This window comes from Nyctibius grandis, chromosome 6 (genome assembly GCF_013368605.1).
Source record: "Nyctibius grandis isolate bNycGra1 chromosome 6, bNycGra1.pri, whole genome shotgun sequence".
NCBI lineage: Eukaryota > Metazoa > Chordata > Aves > Nyctibiiformes > Nyctibiidae > Nyctibius > Nyctibius grandis.
The window spans coordinates 6,050,466-6,071,555 of record NC_090663.1 but is presented as its reverse complement, the minus strand read 5'-3'; the positions used below and the strand labels follow the sequence as shown (position 1 = coordinate 6,071,555).

General features: G+C 49.8%; 1 protein-coding gene across 1 annotated transcript; it reads left to right on the top strand.

Moving 5' to 3' along the window:
- Window positions 1-25: 25 nt before the first annotated feature.
- Window positions 26-17,621, top strand: RPIA (ribose 5-phosphate isomerase A). Its single transcript, XM_068403884.1, has 9 exons — window positions 26-278; window positions 4,891-4,951; window positions 6,797-6,852; window positions 10,728-10,787; window positions 11,499-11,563; window positions 11,890-11,958; window positions 12,502-12,643; window positions 13,848-13,947; window positions 16,428-17,621. The coding sequence occupies exons 1-9, from the start codon at window positions 96-98 to the stop codon at window positions 16,523-16,525; spliced, it is 834 nt and encodes a 277-aa protein (XP_068259985.1). The 5' UTR covers window positions 26-95; the 3' UTR covers window positions 16,526-17,621.
- Window positions 17,622-21,090: the final 3,469 nt, after the last annotated feature.

Here is a 21,090-nt window from a genome sequence, read left to right as displayed (position 1 = left end):
GAGGAGGAGGAGAGGAGGAGGAGGAGGAAGGGAGCTGGCTCGGCCCAGGCCTCCAGCCCGAGCGGGAGAGCCCCCCGGGGGCGGGCCGCGGCGGCATGCGGCTCCTCGGCCGGCCCGGCCCGCTCCGCAGCACGGCCCTGGCTGCCCGGCCGCCGGGGAGGGCGAGAGCGGGGCCGGCGGCGGGGAGACGCGCCCTGGCCCGCGGGCGGCTCGGCGGCACCATGGCAGAGGAGGCCAAGCGGCTGGCGGCCTGCGCGGCGGTGGACAGGCACGTCCAGGTGAGGCGGGCCGGACCCCAGCCCCGCTCGGGGCACGGGGGTGCACGGACGGACCCCGGTGCACGGACGGACCCCGGGGTGCACGGAGCCGCCCAATACACGGAGCGGCACCGGGGTGCACGGACGGACCCCGGGTTGTGCGGAGCGGCTCAGGGGTGCAGGGACCACCCAAAGCACAGAGCGGCCATGGGGTGCAGGGACCCCCCAGTGCACGGAGTGGCCGTGGGGTGTGGGGATCCCCCCAGTGCCATGGGGTGCACGGAGCCTCTCAGTGCACAGACGGGCTCCAGGTTGCACAGACCTCTCAGTGCACGGAGCAGCCCTGGGGTTCATGGATGGGTCGTGGGGTGCACAGACACCCCCACCCTCACCAGAGCACGGGCAGTCCCAGGGTGCAAGGAGGGACCCTGGGGTGCACGGACGGGCCCTGCTGAGCCTCTTCCTCCTTTGCTTTGGACTGTGCTCCTTCAGCCCAGGGAGAAGGGAGAAAACGACTTTTTCCTTCCGATCTCTGTGCTCGCCCAGCACACGCCTCCCACGCAGCGGCTCTGTGCCTTGCCTGGCTCAGCACGGAGCACCCTGAGTTTGGGGTAACGTCTTGCACCTCTAAACGTTCACCGTGCACCCTCCTGCAAGCTGGGCTGCGGTGGGAGTTCAGGCTAACGCCGTGTCCTGCTCCTTTCTCCAAGTCCAGGGTGCTGCTGTACCCTGTGCCCGAGGACCCAAGCAAGGAGCAACAGCCCCTAACCAGGGGGTCGTGCCCTGTCCTCTGCAGGGAGGGAAACGCAGTGAAGGGCTTTAATCAACCCCTTGAAGGTCAAATAGGGCTGGAGCTGTGAGAGGTTTGACACAGGCTGATTGCGAATGCTTGGAAGATCAACGGTTAATTGTGAATACTTGGAAGATCAACGGTTAAAGTCACACAGGGTTTATCGCAGTGTTTGCTGTGCAAGTCGTTGTGCAACAGCCATGATGAAATAAGCATAGAGTTGCTGCCAAGGAGGTAGATGTTAGCACTCAGAGGGGAAGAAAGTTCCCTTTTCCTTCTCGCTCCCCCGCACTGGGCTGGCATCTGGAGGTTCCGTTGCTGATGGCTTCCCTGGCGTCCCATAAATGTTTCGCTTGTTTTGCAGCCCCTCCTTCCTCTGAGCAGTCTGTACCTGCCTGCAGAGAGCACAGCCACATGCCATCTGAGACCTACCCTGCCAGTTGTGTAAAAACCCCCTTTCTTACCCAAAGCAAGCCCCAGAGTTGCACGTTGAGGTTTTGCAGGAGGAAGGACTTCACGTTGCAAGGTGTGGAGCTGAAGCATGACCGCTGCTGCGGGCTGTTGTGAGCTTTTTGGTTTGTGGTAAAACATTACTCTTGATTTTGGACTTTTCCTAGTAAGATAGCTGGCCTTTGTGCTGTTCTGTGTTCAAGCAAACTTAGGATGATGTTTCTGGCCGTGTCCCAGCTGATTAAAGTTCAGTGCCCGGCTAGTGACGCTGATTAAGTAACGGCAGCGTCTGGGGTAATACTGTGATGCTTGCGGTGCGAGTTGGCGTGGAGCAGTGGCGGAGAAGCAGGTTGGAGTCACCGCCAAGGAGTCAGATGGTCTCAGCTGTCAGAGCAAACCTGTCTGCCCTTCAGTTTGCACTGTCAGGGCGCAGCTGCCGTTTGTAACGGATAGTTTTGTGTTTGGATAGTTTTGTGTTTGGATAGTTTTGTTTGGCCATTAGAGCTATCGCTGTTAACAGAGGGAGCAACATAATTTCCGAAAGTGAAGCTGCAGATTCCCTCCCTTGCACAGCGGGGACGTGTGGGAGGTGCCGCTGACTTCAGGGTTCGGTTGTGCTGGACATATCTCTCCCACTTAACTGTGCTGTAAATCTGTGGCACAGGGGGTTTGGTACTACGGATAGATCAGGCTCCTCGCTTGGTATCCTCCTTTGCACCCATCCCCAACTGCACCAGCACAGCACCTCCTTGTGCTGCCTGCAGTAGATACAGAACCTGTGGGTGAGGGCATTAGGAGAGAAGAACTTTTTTCTCTTTATTTTTTTAACTAAAGCCAGATTGGTGTGTTTACCCACAGCACTTGTCCCCAGGCAGCTGTAGGAGCGGAGTCCCCCAGTACTGGAGCGGACACCAAGAGGACCAAGCTCAGAAGCTACAGGCTGTGCTGCCGTGATGGCTCGGAAGATCGGAAGAGCAGGGCTGGCACAGGCACCGGGGCTTTAGAGCCTTAAGCTGCTTGGGGCAAGCTGGCTTTGTGTTTATACAGGAACTCCGAAGGCAAGTCCTGTTAGCATCTTGGTTAGAAATGAAAAGATCAGTGAGAGCCGCAGGTCCTGCTGCCCCAGAGGACTGAGCATTAATAAGAGGAAACTTGGGGCTTTGCACTGTATTTATCTCCTGCTCTTTGCCCATGTAATTCCTAGTCTTGAAAACTTTTGTTGGACAGGCCAGCCCGTGTGGTGCTGCTGGCAGCCCCTCTGTGTGCGCTGCCTTGTCGGCATCTCCAGTGTCCCTTGGCCCCTGAGTTAGCAGGGACAACGCTCTGGTCACTGCTGGCTTCACTCATGGAGTCCATACATGGGTCTGCAGCTGTGCTGTGGCTCAGTACCTTGGGTTTATTCGCTGGGGTTTTAGTAAACAACCTGAAATGTCATTTTTTTTTGCATGGCGTCCTGCTCCTCAGTGCTCTGAGCTGGACCTGCCCCTTGCACGCTGACCTTGTGCTCTGCTTCTCACCAGCATTTGCCCTGCCCCTGTTTTTAAAAGTGAATGTTTTTTGGCTGGTTTTGCCCCTGGTCTGGCTGGGGTTGGAGCTGAGGAGGGAGAGGTGGGACCTGCGGTAAGGCAGGGGTTGTGACAGCACCAGTTTAGACTGACTTAAACTGTTTTTCTGGGAAACCCACTTAGCCCAAGGTCTTGCCACCACCTGAGGGAGGGTGCTCCACCCCTCCTCACTGATAAATGCCTTTAAGTTTGTCTCCAGCGGATGGGCTGGGATCCTTGTGAGCTCTTCCCTCTTCATTACAATGGAGTGGCTGATGCTGAGGCTTTCCCCATCCCTTTAGGGCACCCAACTGCTCCAAGAAGCTGTCCCACCCTCTAGAAATGAGCACAAAGAGAAGAAACTGCTTCTTCCCAGGTCCAAACAAGTCTCTTGGGAACATCGGTCCTGCCCATGTCCTGCCAGCCTCCGTGCAGCTTTGCTTCCCCTTGGCCGGCCGCGCTTGGCTCTGTCTGCCGGGCAGGTGAAACAGAGAAACCTCGGGAGCTCTTGGGTTTCTGCTGGCAACGTTGCAGCTGTGCAGCTGCGATGTGTTGCTTTCTCTGTCTTTTGCAGAGTCACAGTGATGAGTGCGGGCTGGGATATAAGCCGAGTCTCTGGGTGTGCACTGGGTTTTGGAGAACTGTTGTGTTTTTAAGCTTTTAACCCACAGAAGCAAGGGAAATCGTTCATCCCAGGGGAGCGTGACCTGCCTTGAGCTCCACCTTTCTGGGCAAGCTTGCATGCCAGTAAGATTTCAGCTGGTTGAAATGCTGCAGGTGTGGCTTTTTCCACAGCTGCTGAGCTCTGGGTTTGCTGCACGTGGAGAAAGAGCTCCAGACCTGTCTAATGGCCAAGAGATAATGCACAAGAACTCTGTGCCTGCATCTCTGGCTGGCTTCAGGTCTTTCTCATCTGGAGTCTCTGTGGTGATATTAGGCCTTCTTAAGTCAATTTAAGCTTTGGATCCCATCCAAAGGAGGGGAAGTACATTGAAAATTGGGAGAGTGCAAGAGGCTGCAGGTAGCTCTCAGGGGATGGGAGATTGAGCTGATAATAAACAGATTTACATCGAAGAGCATCCTCTAGCAGAGGTAACACAATCGCACCCATCCACCCTCAGCCTGCAGCACCTTTTAGAAGCGCGTCTGTATGACTGATGAGGCGGCAGTGATCCTTCCTAAACCAGACCATAAGCAGAGAAAGGCCAGGGCTGAGCCGTGGTTAAAATGTGATCCTCTTCAGCAGACGCTGCCAGGCTCACCCATCTTCCAAGCATGTTGCTGGACTCTCATACAGACAGTTATATACTCTGTTTTGGAGGGTGGTTTTTGGTAGACTCTAGGAGCGGCTGCTGTGCTCTGCTTTGGCCGCCGGTGCATCTGTATTGTTTACTAACAGTACGGTTGGTTGGCCGCAGACCTGTTGCTTTTACTGTGCGGCTTCCTTGGGAGATGTTATCTTGAGGTTGTTTCACCTTCTTCCTCTGTGGTATTGTCTGAAACTCCCGGCTTTCCGGCAGGAGAGGATGCGTGCAATGCCAGCAACCAGCGGTGAGCGTGCATTGAACGCCCCAAGAGTCAGACCGGAGGGGTATTTAGCAAGAACACGTCCTTTAAGGAGAAGGCGAGTTGCCTAAAATCCCTTAGCCACAGACAGTGGTCGTGCCCTCGCTGGCGCAGGGTGTTCCCTTCCTTGCCTGCAGCGTGCTAAGATGTCGTGTGCCGGCGTGCACCTCTGGGCAAGGTTCCTCTTGCGTGTGTTGGTGATGTCGAGTGTACCAGGAGAAGCGGACGGTCCTCGTGCCAAGCTCCCAGTAACGGCTCTCCCCTGTCTCTCTTTGATTTGCAGAACAATCAAGTTCTTGGGATCGGAAGCGGTTCTACGATTGTCCACGCGGTGCATCGATTAGGTAGGACGCTCCCCTTCGTGTCACTCCCACCACTGAAGTCCCCTTGCCCAGCTGTCCCAACTAGCTGGAAGACAGGTTAAATCGTCTGGGTGCTGACTTAGAGCCAACGTGTCGGGTCTGTTCAGCAACTGCTGCGTCCTCCTTGAAGCTGAAGGTTAGAAGTGGAGTTTGTGATCCAAATTTATTGCATAGAGAGTCCTGGGAGGTCGTGATTTGCCACCTGCTCTCCCCATGCAGCCAGGCAAAGCGCTTTGCTGGCACCCACCCCAAACTGGAGGGAAACCTCTCCAGCTCTGCCCCGTCCTGACTTGCTTTGTGGCTTTGGGCCATGCAGCTGCTCCGCTTCCGTTAACCCGTTCGTATGCGGCTGATGCCGCTTGCTCACGCCCTCGTTATTCACGTTGAGGGTCCTGCTGAGGTGTAATGAAAATGAGGAATGAAATCCTGCAGCATTTGTTTTTTCTACCCTACAGCTAGGTTTATCTGCTTGCTCCAGGTGCAGGTTTGTATGAGGTGTGATTCAGAAAATTTCAGCAAAATATTCAAGTGAGGCAAATGCATTTTTGCAATGTGAACACGAGGGTAATTATCCTCACGCCTCATTATAGAGGGTGCAGAGGTTTAAGGTTTCCTTCTCAGGGTGCTTTCCACCCTAGGGCAGATCTGCTTGTGGAGGTGCCGTGCCTCATCCTGCCGTGGCCCTGGCCACCACACTCCTCACCTCGGATGCCAACTGGAGCACCCGTGGGTGCTGTGGTGGGTTGGGAGTGCGGGGTCAGCCCTGTCATTTGGGGGGCTGTGGGCTCGCTGTGGGCGAGCGGGGCTGAGGTCTGAGCGCAGCGTGGTGCTTCGCAGGGGAGCAGCAGAGGTGGTGCCATGCCTGCCCCTTGGCACCCATCTCACCCCACGCTGTGTGTGATACACTTAATTGTCTGGGAGCTGGTTTGGGAGCTGTGGTTCAGCTTCCTGGGTTTGGCTCACTATTGCAACCCCTCCCGACCCTAACACAGAGTCAATCTCTAAATAAATGGGCGTAGTATTTAAAGCGCATCGCCTCTTCCAGGCTGCAAAGTCTGACTTTTCACGTCTACTGAATTCATGAGCGCTGAGATGTGGGTTGTAACAACATCCAGCCCCACGTATCGCATCTTCAGTCCTTCCACAGCAGCGTTCCCTTGAAGTGTGTAGCCCGTGTGCTTGCTCTGGTGCGAGAGCTGTTGCTGACTCTCGGGCTGTTGGCTTATGCCTGAGTATTGTAATTACTAAAATAACATTTTGTCCATAATGATGTCTTAGTAATAGATTTTAGTCATTTGAGGTTAACCTGGGGGAGGAAATATTTCCTTCCATTTAATGGAATACTGTATTTTATTAGTTCTTTCCCTGTCATATATTTAAATGTTCTGTGATAAATGAATGTGATGTCCCCAAGGCAAGCAGCCAGAAAACCTTTCAGACAGCTGCTGAAGCTCTCTGTTTACAAGGAATGCAGTGAAAACCCGTCTAATGGAGTGAGAGAGGGGAGTGGGGCTGATTTCCCAGGTGAGGATTTGCTGATGAGGCTCCTCTGCTGATGGAGACACAAAAGTTAATGGCTCGTGGTGCCTTGGGCTGAGCCAGGGCAGGTGTTTAAACATTTCTGACTGTAGAAACTGAGCCTTACCCTATGCAGAGTGGCACCTGTTTGCATTTTGAGCATGACTTGAGTTATTTGCAAGCCAAGCAAGTAATTGCAGTGATTCAGAGGGGCTGTTCTGAACTGACTGCTTAAAGTGAAAGTAGGTGTGGTTTTTTTTTTTTCCTTCTGCAATGAACAAACTGAGGCTTCTGCTTTTTTTCCTACAGCTGAGCGGGTTAAACAGGAGAACCTGACGATTGTCTGCATCCCTACGTCTTTTCAGGTAAGCGCTTTCCTCCTTTGCTTTCTGCCAGTCCAAACATTCACTCAGAGATCTTCGCTTTGGCCGCACTGCTCTCCGGACAGGCTCACCGCGGTGTGAGTTAACCGACAGCCCTGGTGGAAGCAGTGGTGATGCTGCAGCCCTGTGAGTGGACCTCGTGAAGGTGGTAGTGGTGGTGGTGCTGTGCTACCCTGCGCTGAGCTCTGGCGATGCTGTAGTGCTCGGAGGAGTGTTTTGAACCCCTGTGGTAATGCTGGTTATGTCAGTGTTGGTGTGTGGCTTGCTCTGGGTCCTGCTTGCAGAAAAATGCTGTTTGGTGGTAAACCAGACTCATAATGCAAAAGTCATTGGAGACACTTAGTCTCCTTTGATTCTGTAGCAGGCCCTGAAAGCTGTAAAAATCGTGCTGCAGGCAGTAATAGCAAGCTCATGCGTTTTCAGGAGGAACTTGAAATGCATCGACTGGCTTTTATACGAAATTGCAGAAGCAAAATCAGCTTAATCTTTCCTTTGCTGCGCAGCTTTTGCAGGGGGTGGTTTGTACCAAGGTAGCTGTTGAGAGGTTTTCAGGGAGAGGGAGAACATACCTTGGTGGTGAAATGCAGAGCTGCTGGGGAAGCTTCTGAGCTGCTTCCATGCCTTCAGGTCTCTCTGCCTCTATTCCCTGAGGTGGGAACTTGCTGCAGAGGAGCAGCTGTCACCTTGTCCCTTTCAGGCAGGGAGAGGTGACATTGCCAGGGACGGGGACCACCTGCAGGGTTTTCGAGGCTGCGTGGCAATGGCCCGCTATGGGAATTGGGCAGGTGTCCTTCTCACGGTCCTGGTGTGGACCTTGGGGTTGTACTTTTGTCCTCGGTGACAAAGTTGTGACAAGCAAGCAGCGAGGCAGGCTGCCCAGAGGGGCTGGGCAGAGTCCGTCCTTCCAGGTTTTCAAGACCCAAGTGGGTAAAGTCCTGAGCAGCCTGGTAGCTGACCCTGCTTTGAGCTGGAGGTTGGATAGAGACCCACGTGAATAATCCTAAAATCTTATGAAAGCTTGACATCTTCTTACCCTGCAGATGTTCTTCAAGTGTGAGTGTGGGATGACAGGGCTCTCTCTTTTCCCACGTGTTGCAAACAACCAGTGGCCAACTGGGGTATAATACAAACTGCTGCGAAGGGCAAAAAGTAAAAACTAGATTTTTTTTTCTTTTTTAACCTATATCAGCACTTCTGTTAGCAATCAGGAAGAAAACTCATTCACACGAAGCAGATAAGCAGGCACTTTATTGCAGCGCTGGGGACACGTGGATAGCTCCACCATATGTATCCAACCAAACATTAAAATCCATCAGTTTTTATACACTGAGTCACTATTACATAAGTCGTTTTACATAAAAATGCATAGTATGCTTGCTCTTAAATTTAACCTTTACAACAATTGGTTCCGTTAATTTTAACTTTATCAATATTCTTATTCTAAACCAATCATTGGTTAGTTCTATGCTACTGATTGGAAACTATCCCTGATATTCAAATCAGGATGGGAAGGGTAAGGGGATTTCCAAGCAGCATAACTGGTGTCCGTGATGGTCTCCTTAGTTTCTTAAACAAAACATAGAAAACTCCAGTAACTTCCTGGTGAGGTTTCCCTGGTTACCTGTTTCAAACCTAACAGTGCCTCTGGTTACCTATTTCAAACCTGACTCTTCTATATGATCAAATCTTGATTATTTTATCGGAGTATTTGCAACACTTCTGTTGCATACATACACTGTGGTGAGAGTCTGTCTTTGATCTTTTTAAAATGATCCCCATCCTGACACACCACATCCCATTTGAACTGAGGAAAACTCCTCTGAGTTCAGTCATTAGGTCTTATAGAAAATCGTGGTAAAGCTCTCGGGGTGGACATCGACTGGGGCCTGTCCTGCCTTGAAATGTTGGGATTGTTCATGTAACACTACACAGTTTCTTACCAGTGAAACAAAAAGGTTGCAGTTAAAGGGAAGAGATAGATCATACACCTGCACCAGCCAACAGCCCCCCGACAGAGGGCTGCCTCCTATCTTTTACAGTCACACAGAATCAATCAGGTTGGAAGAGACCTCTGGGATCATCGAGTCCAACCATTGCCCTGACACCACCCTGTCAACTAGACCATGGCACAAAGTGCCATGTCCAGTCTGTTCTTAAACACCTCCAGAGATGGTGACTCCACCACCTCCCTGGGCAGCCCCTTCCAATGTCTAATGACCCTTTCTGAGAAGAAATGCTTCCTAAAAGTCTCTTAGACTTCAACCAGCTCCGAGTGAAGCATTCCCAGGTCAGCAAAACAGCGTCTTATTTTCACTACGCACAGGTGTAAATGGCTGCCTGAGGTCCCTGGCAAGGAAGAATTGGTTTCATTGGGCTTTTATTCTCCTCCCTTCCCTGTTGTCAGGTTGGGTTATTCCATCACCATCAGTAAAGCTAGAGCCGGGGTAAGTATCTGTCCCGTGGCTTTTGCCTTGTTTCTTCTCTTCACCCAGCTGCGTGCTGAGAGCGCAGAGCGAGACCATGGTTACCGACGCTTTCCCCCAGCTGTGGGAGCTCTGCTTTTGACTCCTACTGCTCTGCTCCCATCGCCTTGCAAGCAGAGAGCCCGCAGAGAGCCACCCTGATTCCACACTGCTGCCTCTGAGCCTGCTCAGGATCTGGCCTGCATGTGCAGCACAGTGTTTTTTTCAATGCTTTCAGTTCCCAGATCCCTGAAATCTCTTTCCGTGGACACCATGTCATGAATGTAAACCCACTGATTTGTATTCTTTTTATTTTGTGAGTTCCTTAGGGCAATCCCAGCGCACAGATCAAGAGCCCACAGCCCACAGGTGTTAAAACTGCATGCTGTGAAATGCCACAATGACGATTCAAATCGTACCCCATTGCCAGGCCCACTGCCTGCTAACTTTTCTTAATGCTTCTGGGATGCCAATACACGTGACCGATGCACTTTGTTAGTGTTAGTGGGTAAAATTCAGGGGAATCAGTTGATCCAGGCTATCGCACTGGGGTTTCTTGGACTAGCTATAGCATGGTAGGAGGTTCAGGCTCAAGCAGAGTCCTTGCAAGGAGGGAGGCTTGCTCAGGTGATCATTTGTAACCAATTCGAAGTTCTCTAAGCTTGAACTTCCATTTAAACTGACAGACCAAGTGGAGGGTAACTCCAGACCAAGGCGGGGGTAACTCTGGGTGCTCTGTGTTGCATTGCCACTGGAGGGATCCATCACTTTGGTAAAAGTAGATGGAAGCCACCAAACAGCTGTTTCATGAGGCTTCCCATGCTTCTTCCATGAGTTGTACTTTTTTGCCTTTTTTTTTTCCTCTTTCCAATATGAAAAATATTTTCATTGTTAGTCCTGTATTGCTCTGGTGTAAATATTTCATTTTATGGCCCCCATTTTTCAGCCGAAGGAAATCAGAAGGGCTGAATGGGTGCGAGGGAGAATGATGTCCAAGCTGAAACAACACAGGTCTCAGAAATCCTGTATCTGCTCTAATGCTTAGATACAAGTGAATCCCACCAAGCTGATGGACCTCCTGCTTGGAGGAGGAGAGATGGAGAGAGGTCTCTCTACGGACAGACCTGGACCCAGGAGTCCTGTTGCACCATCTGAGCATTTTAGTTCAAATCAGCAGCAGGGTTTTCTTTTGATTAAAATAATCCGGTCTGGAAGCATCATTCTTTCCTTGCCATGGGTTCCTGCGGCTGGCTGCAGCCTCCACCAGCTCAGGGTGCAGCAGTGGAGCTCTGCCAGGGTGGCTCTGTCCTTGCCACAGCCAGGGGAATGACACCATGAATCTGTTCTCCTTTTCTGCTGCCGGTAAATGGTGTTTGCTGTCTTCTTGGTGCGCAGGCCCGTCAGCTGATCCTGCAGAACGGCTTAACGCTAAGTGACTTGGACCGACATCCAGAGGTAAGTGGGACTATGGAGGTGAGGCCTCACCTGACCTTCCTCTAACCTGGTCTTTCATAAAGCATCAGGCTCCTTTGTCCCCCCCTGAGGTTGAAAGTTCAAGCAGCCACGCTGCAGAACACAAGTGAGAACCAGCTTTGTTTATTTTTTAAGCCTTAGTCTTGTCCTAGTTCTTGTCCCTTTAGAGATGGCAAGTAGGCTCCCGAGTTGTGTTTCCTCCAGGTGTTTGGTACCTCTTCCAGGCTGAGGCTTGCTGGCCAGAGGTGGGGATATGGCATTGCTGAAGTGTTGTGACCAAGATTTTCCCCAGGAGCCCCCACCCCTCAGCTGACAACACTAGAGGCTGAAATCATAGAATCATAGAATCATTTTGGTTGGAAAAGACCTTTAAGATCATCAAGTCCAACTGTTAACCCAGCACTGCCAAGTCCACCACTAAACCGTGACCCTAAATGTGTGAAACGATGTGCCTTGCAGGTCAGCAGTTGGTTTTGGGGTTTTTCTCACATGCCTGTGGTTTAGCTGGGGCTGGTATCCTTGGATGGCTGATCAGATGCTCATCTCTGGTCAGGCTGGCATCAAGGTGGTCCCAGCTCTAGTGACATTTCTGACTGCTTCTTGGGACCTGACCCCCTCCTGAGCTGTGCAGAGAGCGATGCCTTGACGCTGCACAGGAGGGGTTTCCGTACCAAATTTCTGCTCTTCCTACAGCTCGACGTTGCCATTGATGGAGCAGATGAAGTGGACTCTGACCTCAACCTTATCAAAGGCGGCGGGTGAGCCTTGCTGTCTGTCTGCGTCCAGCACGTGTGGCCTCTGAGCATCCTTTCCTGGCTGCGGATGTCTCTGGGGTGGTCTGGGAGGCTGATGGGATCCTGTGCAGGGCCATGCGTGCAGTGCAGTGGGAGATGGCTCCTGACAGAGTGTGGGCAAGGGACAAGGAGGATGAAGTGATGGGGCAAGGGAAAGAGCCTTGACGTGGGCAAATGGCAGCACCAAAACCAGCAGGAACATGGTGGAGAGGACTGGACTTTAGGACCGTCAGGCATACTGAGGAGCAGTCTGTTTTCTGATTTTTATATATGTTTTTTCCCCCTTGCAGTGGTTGCTTGACGCAGGAGAAGATAGTTGCAGGATATGCAAAGTGCTTCATTGTTATTGCCGATTACAGGTAAAAATACTACTATTTGTTGTACCTCTGTGTCCCGTGGGAGGATTCAGATGATCCTGTGTGAGTCCATTATTGTCCTTCCAGTGGGTCAGGGGAGCAGGAATAGGTGGAAATGAGCATGACTCCCAGTGCTTCAGCAATTCAATTTAGCCTTTTTTCTTAATTTTCAGCTCAGCAAGGCTGCTCAGGAGTCAGCAGAGCTTGTGGGGAAATGGCTGCTCTGATTTTTGAGCTCAGTGATTGGCACCACGGAATAAAATTTCCCCTTCTGTATATACAGCCATGGGGATCTAGAAAAAACAATTCGCATCTTCCTTGTCGAAAACATGCCAAAACAGGGCTTACGAGTGAATAGAGCATCGTGCGTTAAACGGGTTCTTAAATGGGTTCTTCCTACACGTGTGCACATGTGAACTGACCGCTGTGCCCTCCAGGGTCTTATGCCTCGGGGGTTTGCAAGATGTAGTGCGATTAAGTGCGTTATGTTAATGGTGTTAGCAATGCCATGTGGGATGCTAATCCCACCTCAAACTGTGTCCTCAGGAAAAAATCAAAGAGCCTCGGGGAGCAGTGGAAGAAGGGGATTCCTATCGAAGTCATCCCCATGGCTTATGTCCCTGTCACCAGAGCCCTGACCAAGAACTTCGGGGGTGCTGCGGAGCTGCGGATGGCTGTTAGCAAAGCGGTACGTGTATCTCATCAGCCCCACTTCCCCCCAGGAGCCACCTGAACGTGGGCAAACGGAGGACCCGAGGTCTGGCTTTTCGTCTAATTAAATCTGGGCTTTCCCTCCCGCGAGTGGCATCTTGTGTAATTCCTCCTAATTATACTTTGGTTAACGAACTGTGTGTTTAGGTGGTTTATGTCTCCTAAAGCAAGCATCCCTGAGCAGGGAGAGGGGGGATTGCCAGTCCAGGTCTGACCCGCTGCTCTGTGGGGGTGTTTGGGGGCTGGAGGGCAGCCTGCGCTGCCAAGGAGGGTCTGGAGATGGGGAGGCAGCTCATGCTCTGTCCCAGGCTCCTCCATACCACGCAGAGCCAGACTAAACTAAAACTGAAGCTGCTTTGTCTCTGCTGCCGCTGTCCTATCCTGACTTGGGCAGCAGGGCTTCGCCAGCCCACGTCGCGTGGCAAGGGGAAAGGAGGGCTGTCTGCAGTGACGGCTGGAGTTAATGCCCAAGGCTGAATACCTGTTTTTAATGTGTCTAATCCCAAGAGGCCATAGGGGCTGCGTTTGGGTGCCTGAGAATAGCAAACAGTCTTCTCTGTGAACTTGAGACCGGCCTCGCTCAGGGAATGCACATCAGTGCTGCTCCAGCACAAGCCGTGTCCTCGGAGGATGCTGGTCCCTCCTGGCACGTGTGGTTGCACACCCTATTCAGCGCTGCTGAAACGCCTTGTCTGCGGCCCCAGCTGTCTCTGCTCTGCTGAAAGGACCCAATTGCTCCTTCTCTTGGGCTTGAGAGAGTGCTGGGCACGTCTGGGGTGCTGAAGTCCAGCAATTCTTCATCTCCAAAACCTCCCCGTGGCATGCGGCAGCACGCTCTTATCACTGGGGCGGAGGGGTCTCATTTTGGCTTCAGTTGCCTGTAATGGCCTTTTTAGGACATCAACGTAGCTTTACTGTTGTGAAAAGGATCCCCTGTTGCAGTGATGAAATTGCATCGTGGTTTCCAGCTTCTGCATGATTATCTGTATGCAGGAGAATGAGAAATGAGCAGTTGCCTTGGGCGATGGTTTTACTTACAGGGTTATTGTGGGCTGCCCTGGTTTACTTGAATGATGACTGTCTCTAAGGGACGGCTGCTCCCGGTGAGAGGCTGTGACAGTCCCTGGCTGTGCTCGGCAGACAAGGAGCTCACAGTGCTCACAAATGGGTTTGCTTCCCAGGGCCCCGTCGTGACGGACAACGGGAACTTCATCTTGGACTGGAAGTTTGACAAGGTTCATGAATGGAGTGAAGTGAACACTGCTATAAAAATGATACCAGGTAATGTCTGTGATTGATTGTTAAAAAAAGCAAAAGCTAGCTAAGGCTTGGTCCGCGTGAGATAACCCTCACAACCGTACCCAAGTGGCATTCCCATATGGTGGTGAAAACGCGGGGCGATGCCGGGTGACTTCCGACGCTGTTTTCCTTTAGGCACGCCAGCCCTGGGCTCGCTAGAGAGTGGAAACACTGGTGGACTCTGGAGGGAGGGTTTGCACTGGGTTACAGTATTTACAGTATTAAGATAAGGAACTACTGGAGAGAGTCCAGCGGAGGGCTACAAAGATGATCAGAGGACTGGAGCATCTCTCTTACGAGGAGAGGCTGAGGGAGCTGGGTCTGTTTAGCCTGGAGAAGAGAAGACTGAGGGGGGATCTTATCAACACTTACAAATACCATAGGGGTGGGTGTCAGGAGGATGGGGCCAGACTCTTCTCAGTGGTATCCAGTGACAGGACAAGGGGCAACAGGCACAAACTGAAACATGGGAAGTTCTGACTCAATATGAGGAAAAACTTCTTTCCTTTGAGGGTGACAGAACACTGGAACAGGCTGCCCAGGGAGGGCGGGGAGTCTCCTTCTCTGGAGATACTCAAAACCTGCCTGGATGTGACTGTGTGCAATGTGCTCTGGGTGACCCTGCTTTGGCAGGGAGTTGGACTAGATGATCTCCAGAGGTCCCTTCCAACCCCAACCACTCTGGGATTCTGTGATTTTCCAGAAGGTGCTTACAGCTCTGCATCCCGTTGCTGCTGTGTAGTCCTACGGGCTCACCTCGCTGTGAGGGCGCAGCGTATCCTCGCTATTGCTGTAGCTGTTGCTCTGCAAGAGAAGCAGTGGCCGATCACGCAGCAAACAGAACAGCCTCTCTGCAAGGACTCCTGCCTTGCATGAAACCTGCTGCCCAGGCCAGAGCTGCTTCTGGATGGTCCAGGTCTGCGCAGGGGCAGTGGCACTCTCTGGACTTCAGTGAAGCAGTATATAAAGTGTGGCTTAACCACATCTGGATCTCTTGGCAAAGTCTGCTTTTGAATCTGGTCAGCTTTGGAATACATGTTGTATCTTTTAACTCTGATACCTGCCAGATACCTGCCCGCCCCTGAAGTCCATAACACAACAGCCTTCACTGACCGTGCGTTGTCAGAGCACGCAGGAACAGTTGGGATCCTGTTGCAGAAACCTCGACGTCCCCACAAAGCAACAATATATTGTCCTGGCACCATGATTAAAACACAGGACCAGGCAGAGGCTGTGTGTGTAGGCTGGGTGAAGAGTTGCCAGTAACTTCTAGGTGCTTTTGTTCGGTGGCTTTGCTTCCCTCAATGCTGCTAATCAGGCTGATTTACTGAAAATAGACCCATTTTCTTTTTTCCTGCTCTAGGAGCAAACTGCTAGGGTGCTACCTCTGCCTTGGCTTGTCCCGGTGTCTTTGTGATCTGAAGCATTACCTGGCACTTGCAGCCAGCAGTAGATGGCAGGTTCGGACCTTCGGCAGGAGCAGATCTAAATGAACCTGTGACCGCTGCTGGTCTGGGCTCTCCCTGGTGCAGCGCGCCATATCCTAATGTGGTTGCTGCCCATGGCTGTACAAAGGTCCGTTATCATCAGAGCTGTTTCTGTGTAAGAGAGAAACAGTGGCCAGTTACGCTGTTTGCAAACAAAACAGCCTCTCTGCAAGGACTTCTTCCTTGCATCTCTTTTGGTTGAAAGATGAAGGGGTAAATGATGGTAGCTGCTCCATCGTGTTGGTATGGAGAGAGTCTCTGCACCATTTGCTACTCAGAAATGGGCTTGCTAAGGGGAGAAGAGCATCTTCACTACTCAAAAGTGGATGAGCAGAACTGTTAAAGCCTGAGTACAGTGGTGATAGCAGGGCTCTGGTCACCTTGCGCTTGTGGTAGCTTTTGTTCTCCATTTCTTTCCACCTTTCTGGCCTCTGGCTGTGGCTTAGAGATCACTGTGAAGTTAGGAGCACCCCATAATTAAATGCAACCAAAAGTACATTTGCAAACAGGCTACAAATTGCAGAGGTAGCATCAGATCTGCTGTGTCTTAACATTTGAACAAGCGTTATCCAGGTGTTCTCCTCTAACAGGATAGATGTGTTTAAAGGCAAAGGGAGTAAGCCTGTGGCTGCGTGTAACTTCCTTTTGCTCTCGTGGGCCATCAGACGGCTGACAATGCCACGCTCGTGGTTGTGTTAGTGTAACGGTGGTGGCTGGGCTGGTGTGAACATCGTGGGGAGCTTTGGGAGTTGTTTCTCACTCTGGAGAGAGCTTCCTCTGGGGGTGGCCGCATGGAGAAGACTTCCCCGAGGCTCCCTGTGCGGTTGATGCAACATCACCCAGGTTGGACACCTCTCTCTGAACCTCTGGTGGAGGCATTAGCGCCTTTTAATGAACAAACCCATGGTCAGAGCAGAGGATTCAAGCAGTGGGGTGGCTCTGGCATTAACCGGCACGTGAACTCTTGTTCCCCAGGTGTGGTGGAGACGGGGCTCTTCATCGACATGGCAGAGGTGGTGTACTTCGGCATGGAGGACGGCTCGGTCAGCGTGCGGGAGAAGCAGCCTCGCTGACACCAGCACGCCGCCTGCTCTGCTTCGCCTTCGGCCAGTTCGATTCAGCTGTTGTAACGGTGCCAACCCGACGTTTTGCCTTAACGAGCAGCAGTTGTTGCAGAAGACGGATGGGAAGTTGATCAGAATCCGCTGATGTGATGCTGAATGTCTTTTTTGTAAAAACAAACACAAATTTTATTCTATTTCTATATATATATTTTTACTTTACAGGAATGTTTGTCTTTTTTTAAAGAATCATTTAAACGAATTGCTTTAACGTTTTTATTTTATTTTCTAAAAAATACTTACCAAAAAGAATACTCCTTGTTTTGTGTTGTGGGTTTTCTTTTCCTTTTTTTTTCGAACAGAACTTGAACCCTTCTGGTTGCTCCTAGTGCTTAGTGATTGAGGTCAGAAATGCAATCCTAATGCATCGTTCCTAAACACCGTGGCTGGGAGGGTGACGTGTGTAACGGGAGCGCATCCAGTTGGGACCTGCTGATGCCTTATGTGGAACCTTTTTGGTTCGGTATTTTATGCCTTTTATTTTTCTATACCACTGTTTTTTAATAGTTCAGGATGTCTAGTTGTCCTCTGTGCACATGACAATTCTCTGAGCCTTGGGTGGTCTCTACATCCCTCCGTCTGGGACATTAATAAGGGCCTTTTCTGGGCCTTTGTATGGAGATGTTTGTCCTTTGAGCCAAATTCTGCTCTCCATTAATTCAGTACCTCGGATTAAAGTCTGTTCCTGTAGCTGGAGATGTTTGGGACTTTGTCCTTGTAAACCAAGAGCAGAACTGGGTCCTTGATGAAGTTTACAGAAGCATATTTGAGCAGCTTAGGGCAGCGTGGAATACTGTTCAGTGGCAAATTATTTGATTTGGAATGAAGGTTAATTATCACCCCTCGCAGCTGGTTGGTTTGTGGAAGGGTAGAGCGGAACGCACGGGAAAACTGAGTCTTCCTGCCTAAATTTTCCACATGTAGCAGGAGAGAGACACTCGTTCAGTATCTTGTTCTCGGTGTACAGGTGCTTTGCATGGTTCTGGTGTCAAAATGCAAGCCCTCTCTTTGTGTTGTAGACACTGAAATAAAGAGTTGTTATACCAGATTTGGCGGTAATTTGGTTCTTAAAGTAACTGTTTTGTGGACAACGGGGCTGATCATCGTCAGACTAACTTCTGCTGTAGTTTCCCCTTACAAGGGCCCTTCACCCAGGCCAAATTCACCCTTCTCATTGGATTTCTTTTTGCTTAAGGTAAATATATTATTTTAAATTAACCAGATCACCTACTCAACACTTGTTAGCTGCATTGCTTGCCTCTAGACTGTCTTAAATTTGCATGCCTTAAACCTGTGCACCTAAATACAGCTCCTTTTTGTAAAAAAAGAAGCTATTTTTACACCTTTAAATCTTCCCCTTCCTGCACATCTATTCTGTTAATTCTGAAGCACTTGCACTGAGCAGACTGGCTGCCATCCAGCCAACAACTTGCTGGAAACACTGGAATATCTCTTCCCGAAAACCTGATGCTGCAGAAGCTGTTCGCAAAGCCCTGATTCTTGCCATGGGCTGTTTTCAGATGCGTCTTGAGCCCCTAATGTAATCCTAGATAAACAGAGACCAATCGAGCAAAGCTTTGTGCCCAAGCGCCTTCTCACTCAGCATGCTTCTGGAAATGAGATTAGCAGGAGCGAATGTTGCTGTTGACTCTCCTCTCTCTCTGAAATCAAACAGCTCCTTCTCAAAAAGCCAATAAAACCATTACCGCACCATTACTTTCTGGCCCTGGACCAGATGTGATCTCATTCAGCTTTGTGCTTAGCAAGGGCTTGTTAAATCTAAGCCTGAAGGTTCTTCTGGGCTTCTCCGGGTGCTTGGGATGCACTGGTGGGTGCTTTTGCAACAGATGATACCCCTGCTGGGGTGGGACTTTGAGTGGGTCTTGGGCTGTGGGTCATGGGTGCAGAGTTTACCATACTACAGAGATGGAATGAAAATCTCTGAAGTGCTGGAGAAAACTTGGTGTCTGAACCAGTTCTGGAGGCTTTGTGCAGATTTCCTTCGTGCAAACTCCCCCAGCTCAGATTTGCAGAGTCAGCAGATGGACTCCCCCAGCTCAGATTTGCAGAATCAGCAGATGGATTTTTGAGTTAAGGGGCTCTTAAGAAAGGTCTGGTCCTTTCCCTCAGAGGCTGCCAGGCTCCCCGACCTGTCATGACCATCCACAGCTTCATCTGCCACCATGTGTGGGGCATGTTTAGATGTGGTGCAGGGAGTGTGTCCCCTCCTGGGGTGGCCTTGGCGTGGGCTGGCTCTGCTCTGTCACCGACACAGCCCACTTACGCTGATGCTTAGCTGCCTAGGCACGAGCTGGTTGATGAAGATTAAGTGTACAGGCAGCGGAAGTATTTCTAGTCCCTGGTCCTTGCTTTTCTAGGCTATCACCATTAGCATTGTGTTTGTTTTTTGGAGAGAGAATGGTTTATAGGTGAGCAGCCCATGGCAGACCTTCAGATAAGGGCAGGCACTGCAGGTACCGACGACTTCCCTGGGTAGGGGCCGTTCAGCTGTGGCCGTACCAGTGGGCTGCTCCCAACAGCTCTTGGGCTTGAGTTTGTGCTTGTTAAATTTGATTTTAACACCTTGGCCGGTTTGCACTGTGGTATTTGCTTCCGACTTTCATTTTGCAAGGTGCTCTTCAGAAGAGCCTTAAGAAGCCTTTAGAAATGGAGCTGCCACCTCTATCCCACCCTGCTCCCTCGCAGCACTGAAGAAGAGCAGGGATGTATTTTTAGAAGATGGCATTGCAAAAAAAAATAAATATCAAAAGCAGGTGGAAGGAGATGTCCTTTTAAAGCCCAAGGCAGGATGGTTGTGGCTATTTAGGGTGCGTTCCCGCAGCGGGTCCTGTTACCCGATGCTACCCATGGTGAGACAACGCAGTCCAGCCCCTGCACACAAACCCTGGCGTCGCCTTTCGGACCATGCACGGCGGGTAACGCACAACTGACTTACCATTAGCGCTGAATTATGGATTAACTTGGCCCTGGAGAAAACAAATGTTTCAAGAAAGAGCAACAGCAGCACTAAAATTAATGAGCGAGAGAGGTAATGAAACATTAGTCCCATTTGAAAAAAAAAATCCCAATATAAATAGAATAAAAGAGTGCTTCATATTCAATTTAATTAACCTTTGGTTAATAGGTTAAATAATTAAGCTGAATTAATTAAACTAAGTAGAAAAAAATTAAGTGTTTAGTTAAAGTGAATCACCTTGTTCCACGTTATAAACAAAGTACTACTGTCTGTCAGGTTTTTATTATTGTCACTGTAGGACAGGATTTATGATACAACATAATTATTATTCTGAGAAACGTGACATAAAAAGACATGAAAATAATTAAGCAGGCACTACAGAGGACATATGCTCTGTGTATTAAACCAATTACAGCCAAAGTGATAGGGAGAAAACGAGCACATTACAACCAGTGAGAAAAATTAGCTGTCATGAATATTTGTAAGCTGTAATGAATATTAATATCTTTTAAACATAAAGCCACATCCGTCTTGTAACCAGGGAAAACATTCCCATTACTTACCCAGATTAAGTTAGTTAAATCTGGAGAACTTTTAATTCAGGTAGTTTTAACCAAAAATCACGTAGGAATGTCAGCTTTGGTCCAGCTGCACCAGGAAAGGAGGAGGAAAAGGAAAGAAGTCCTAACTTAAAAAGTGATTTTTCAAATTTATGAAGCCTTGTGGATCCTCCAAAACTTCTTTGCAGTTTTATTTCACTCAGTACATCACCAAAAAGATGCTGCATTTCAGCTTGAAGACAAAACCTAAAGACCTATAAACTGCCATTTTTTGTACCTAAAACATCTAAAATTATTCATCTCCCCTTCCAGTAACTTTAATGGGAGCTGTATCATCCCCATATCTCCATAAGCCATGAGGATCTGACCTGTTAAAAAGCCCCTATATAATTACAGAGCTTGACAGATCAGCTGTTTAGATATCTTGGATCTTGTGTGGGATTTATCTCCTGACAGAGCACTATAAATTACCATGAAATTCCCTAATGAAAATTTTTCTGTGGAAGAGTCTTTGTAACATCATCTCTGTAGCAAAACTGATACCAGATATTTATCGTTTTCAGGACACTAGACTTTCCTGTTTGTATTTTTACAGCTACTGACACAACATCTTTTAAACCCCCTTAATTACACTTACAGCCTTGTGAAAGTAAGGTCAGATCATCGAGATAAATGTAGTGAGCAAAACAGTAAAGGATCAGTGACTTGGCTTTGACTATAAGAAATTACATAAACTGCTTTTTTTTTTGTGTGTGTGAAAAAAGAAAAGACTTTGTACAAGAATGTCTTAGTGTAAGCTAAGTTTTCTAACATAAATCCTCAATCATGTTGGGAAGTTAGATGCTGCTGATGATTTATGTTGTTTCTGGAAGTCAGTAGCAGAAAGATGAAATTCAGTGGAAGAAAAAAAGTGACTATTAAGCACACCATCTCATATCTGTAAACCTCCCTGCAGTTTAATATCCATGTTAACTTGGGGT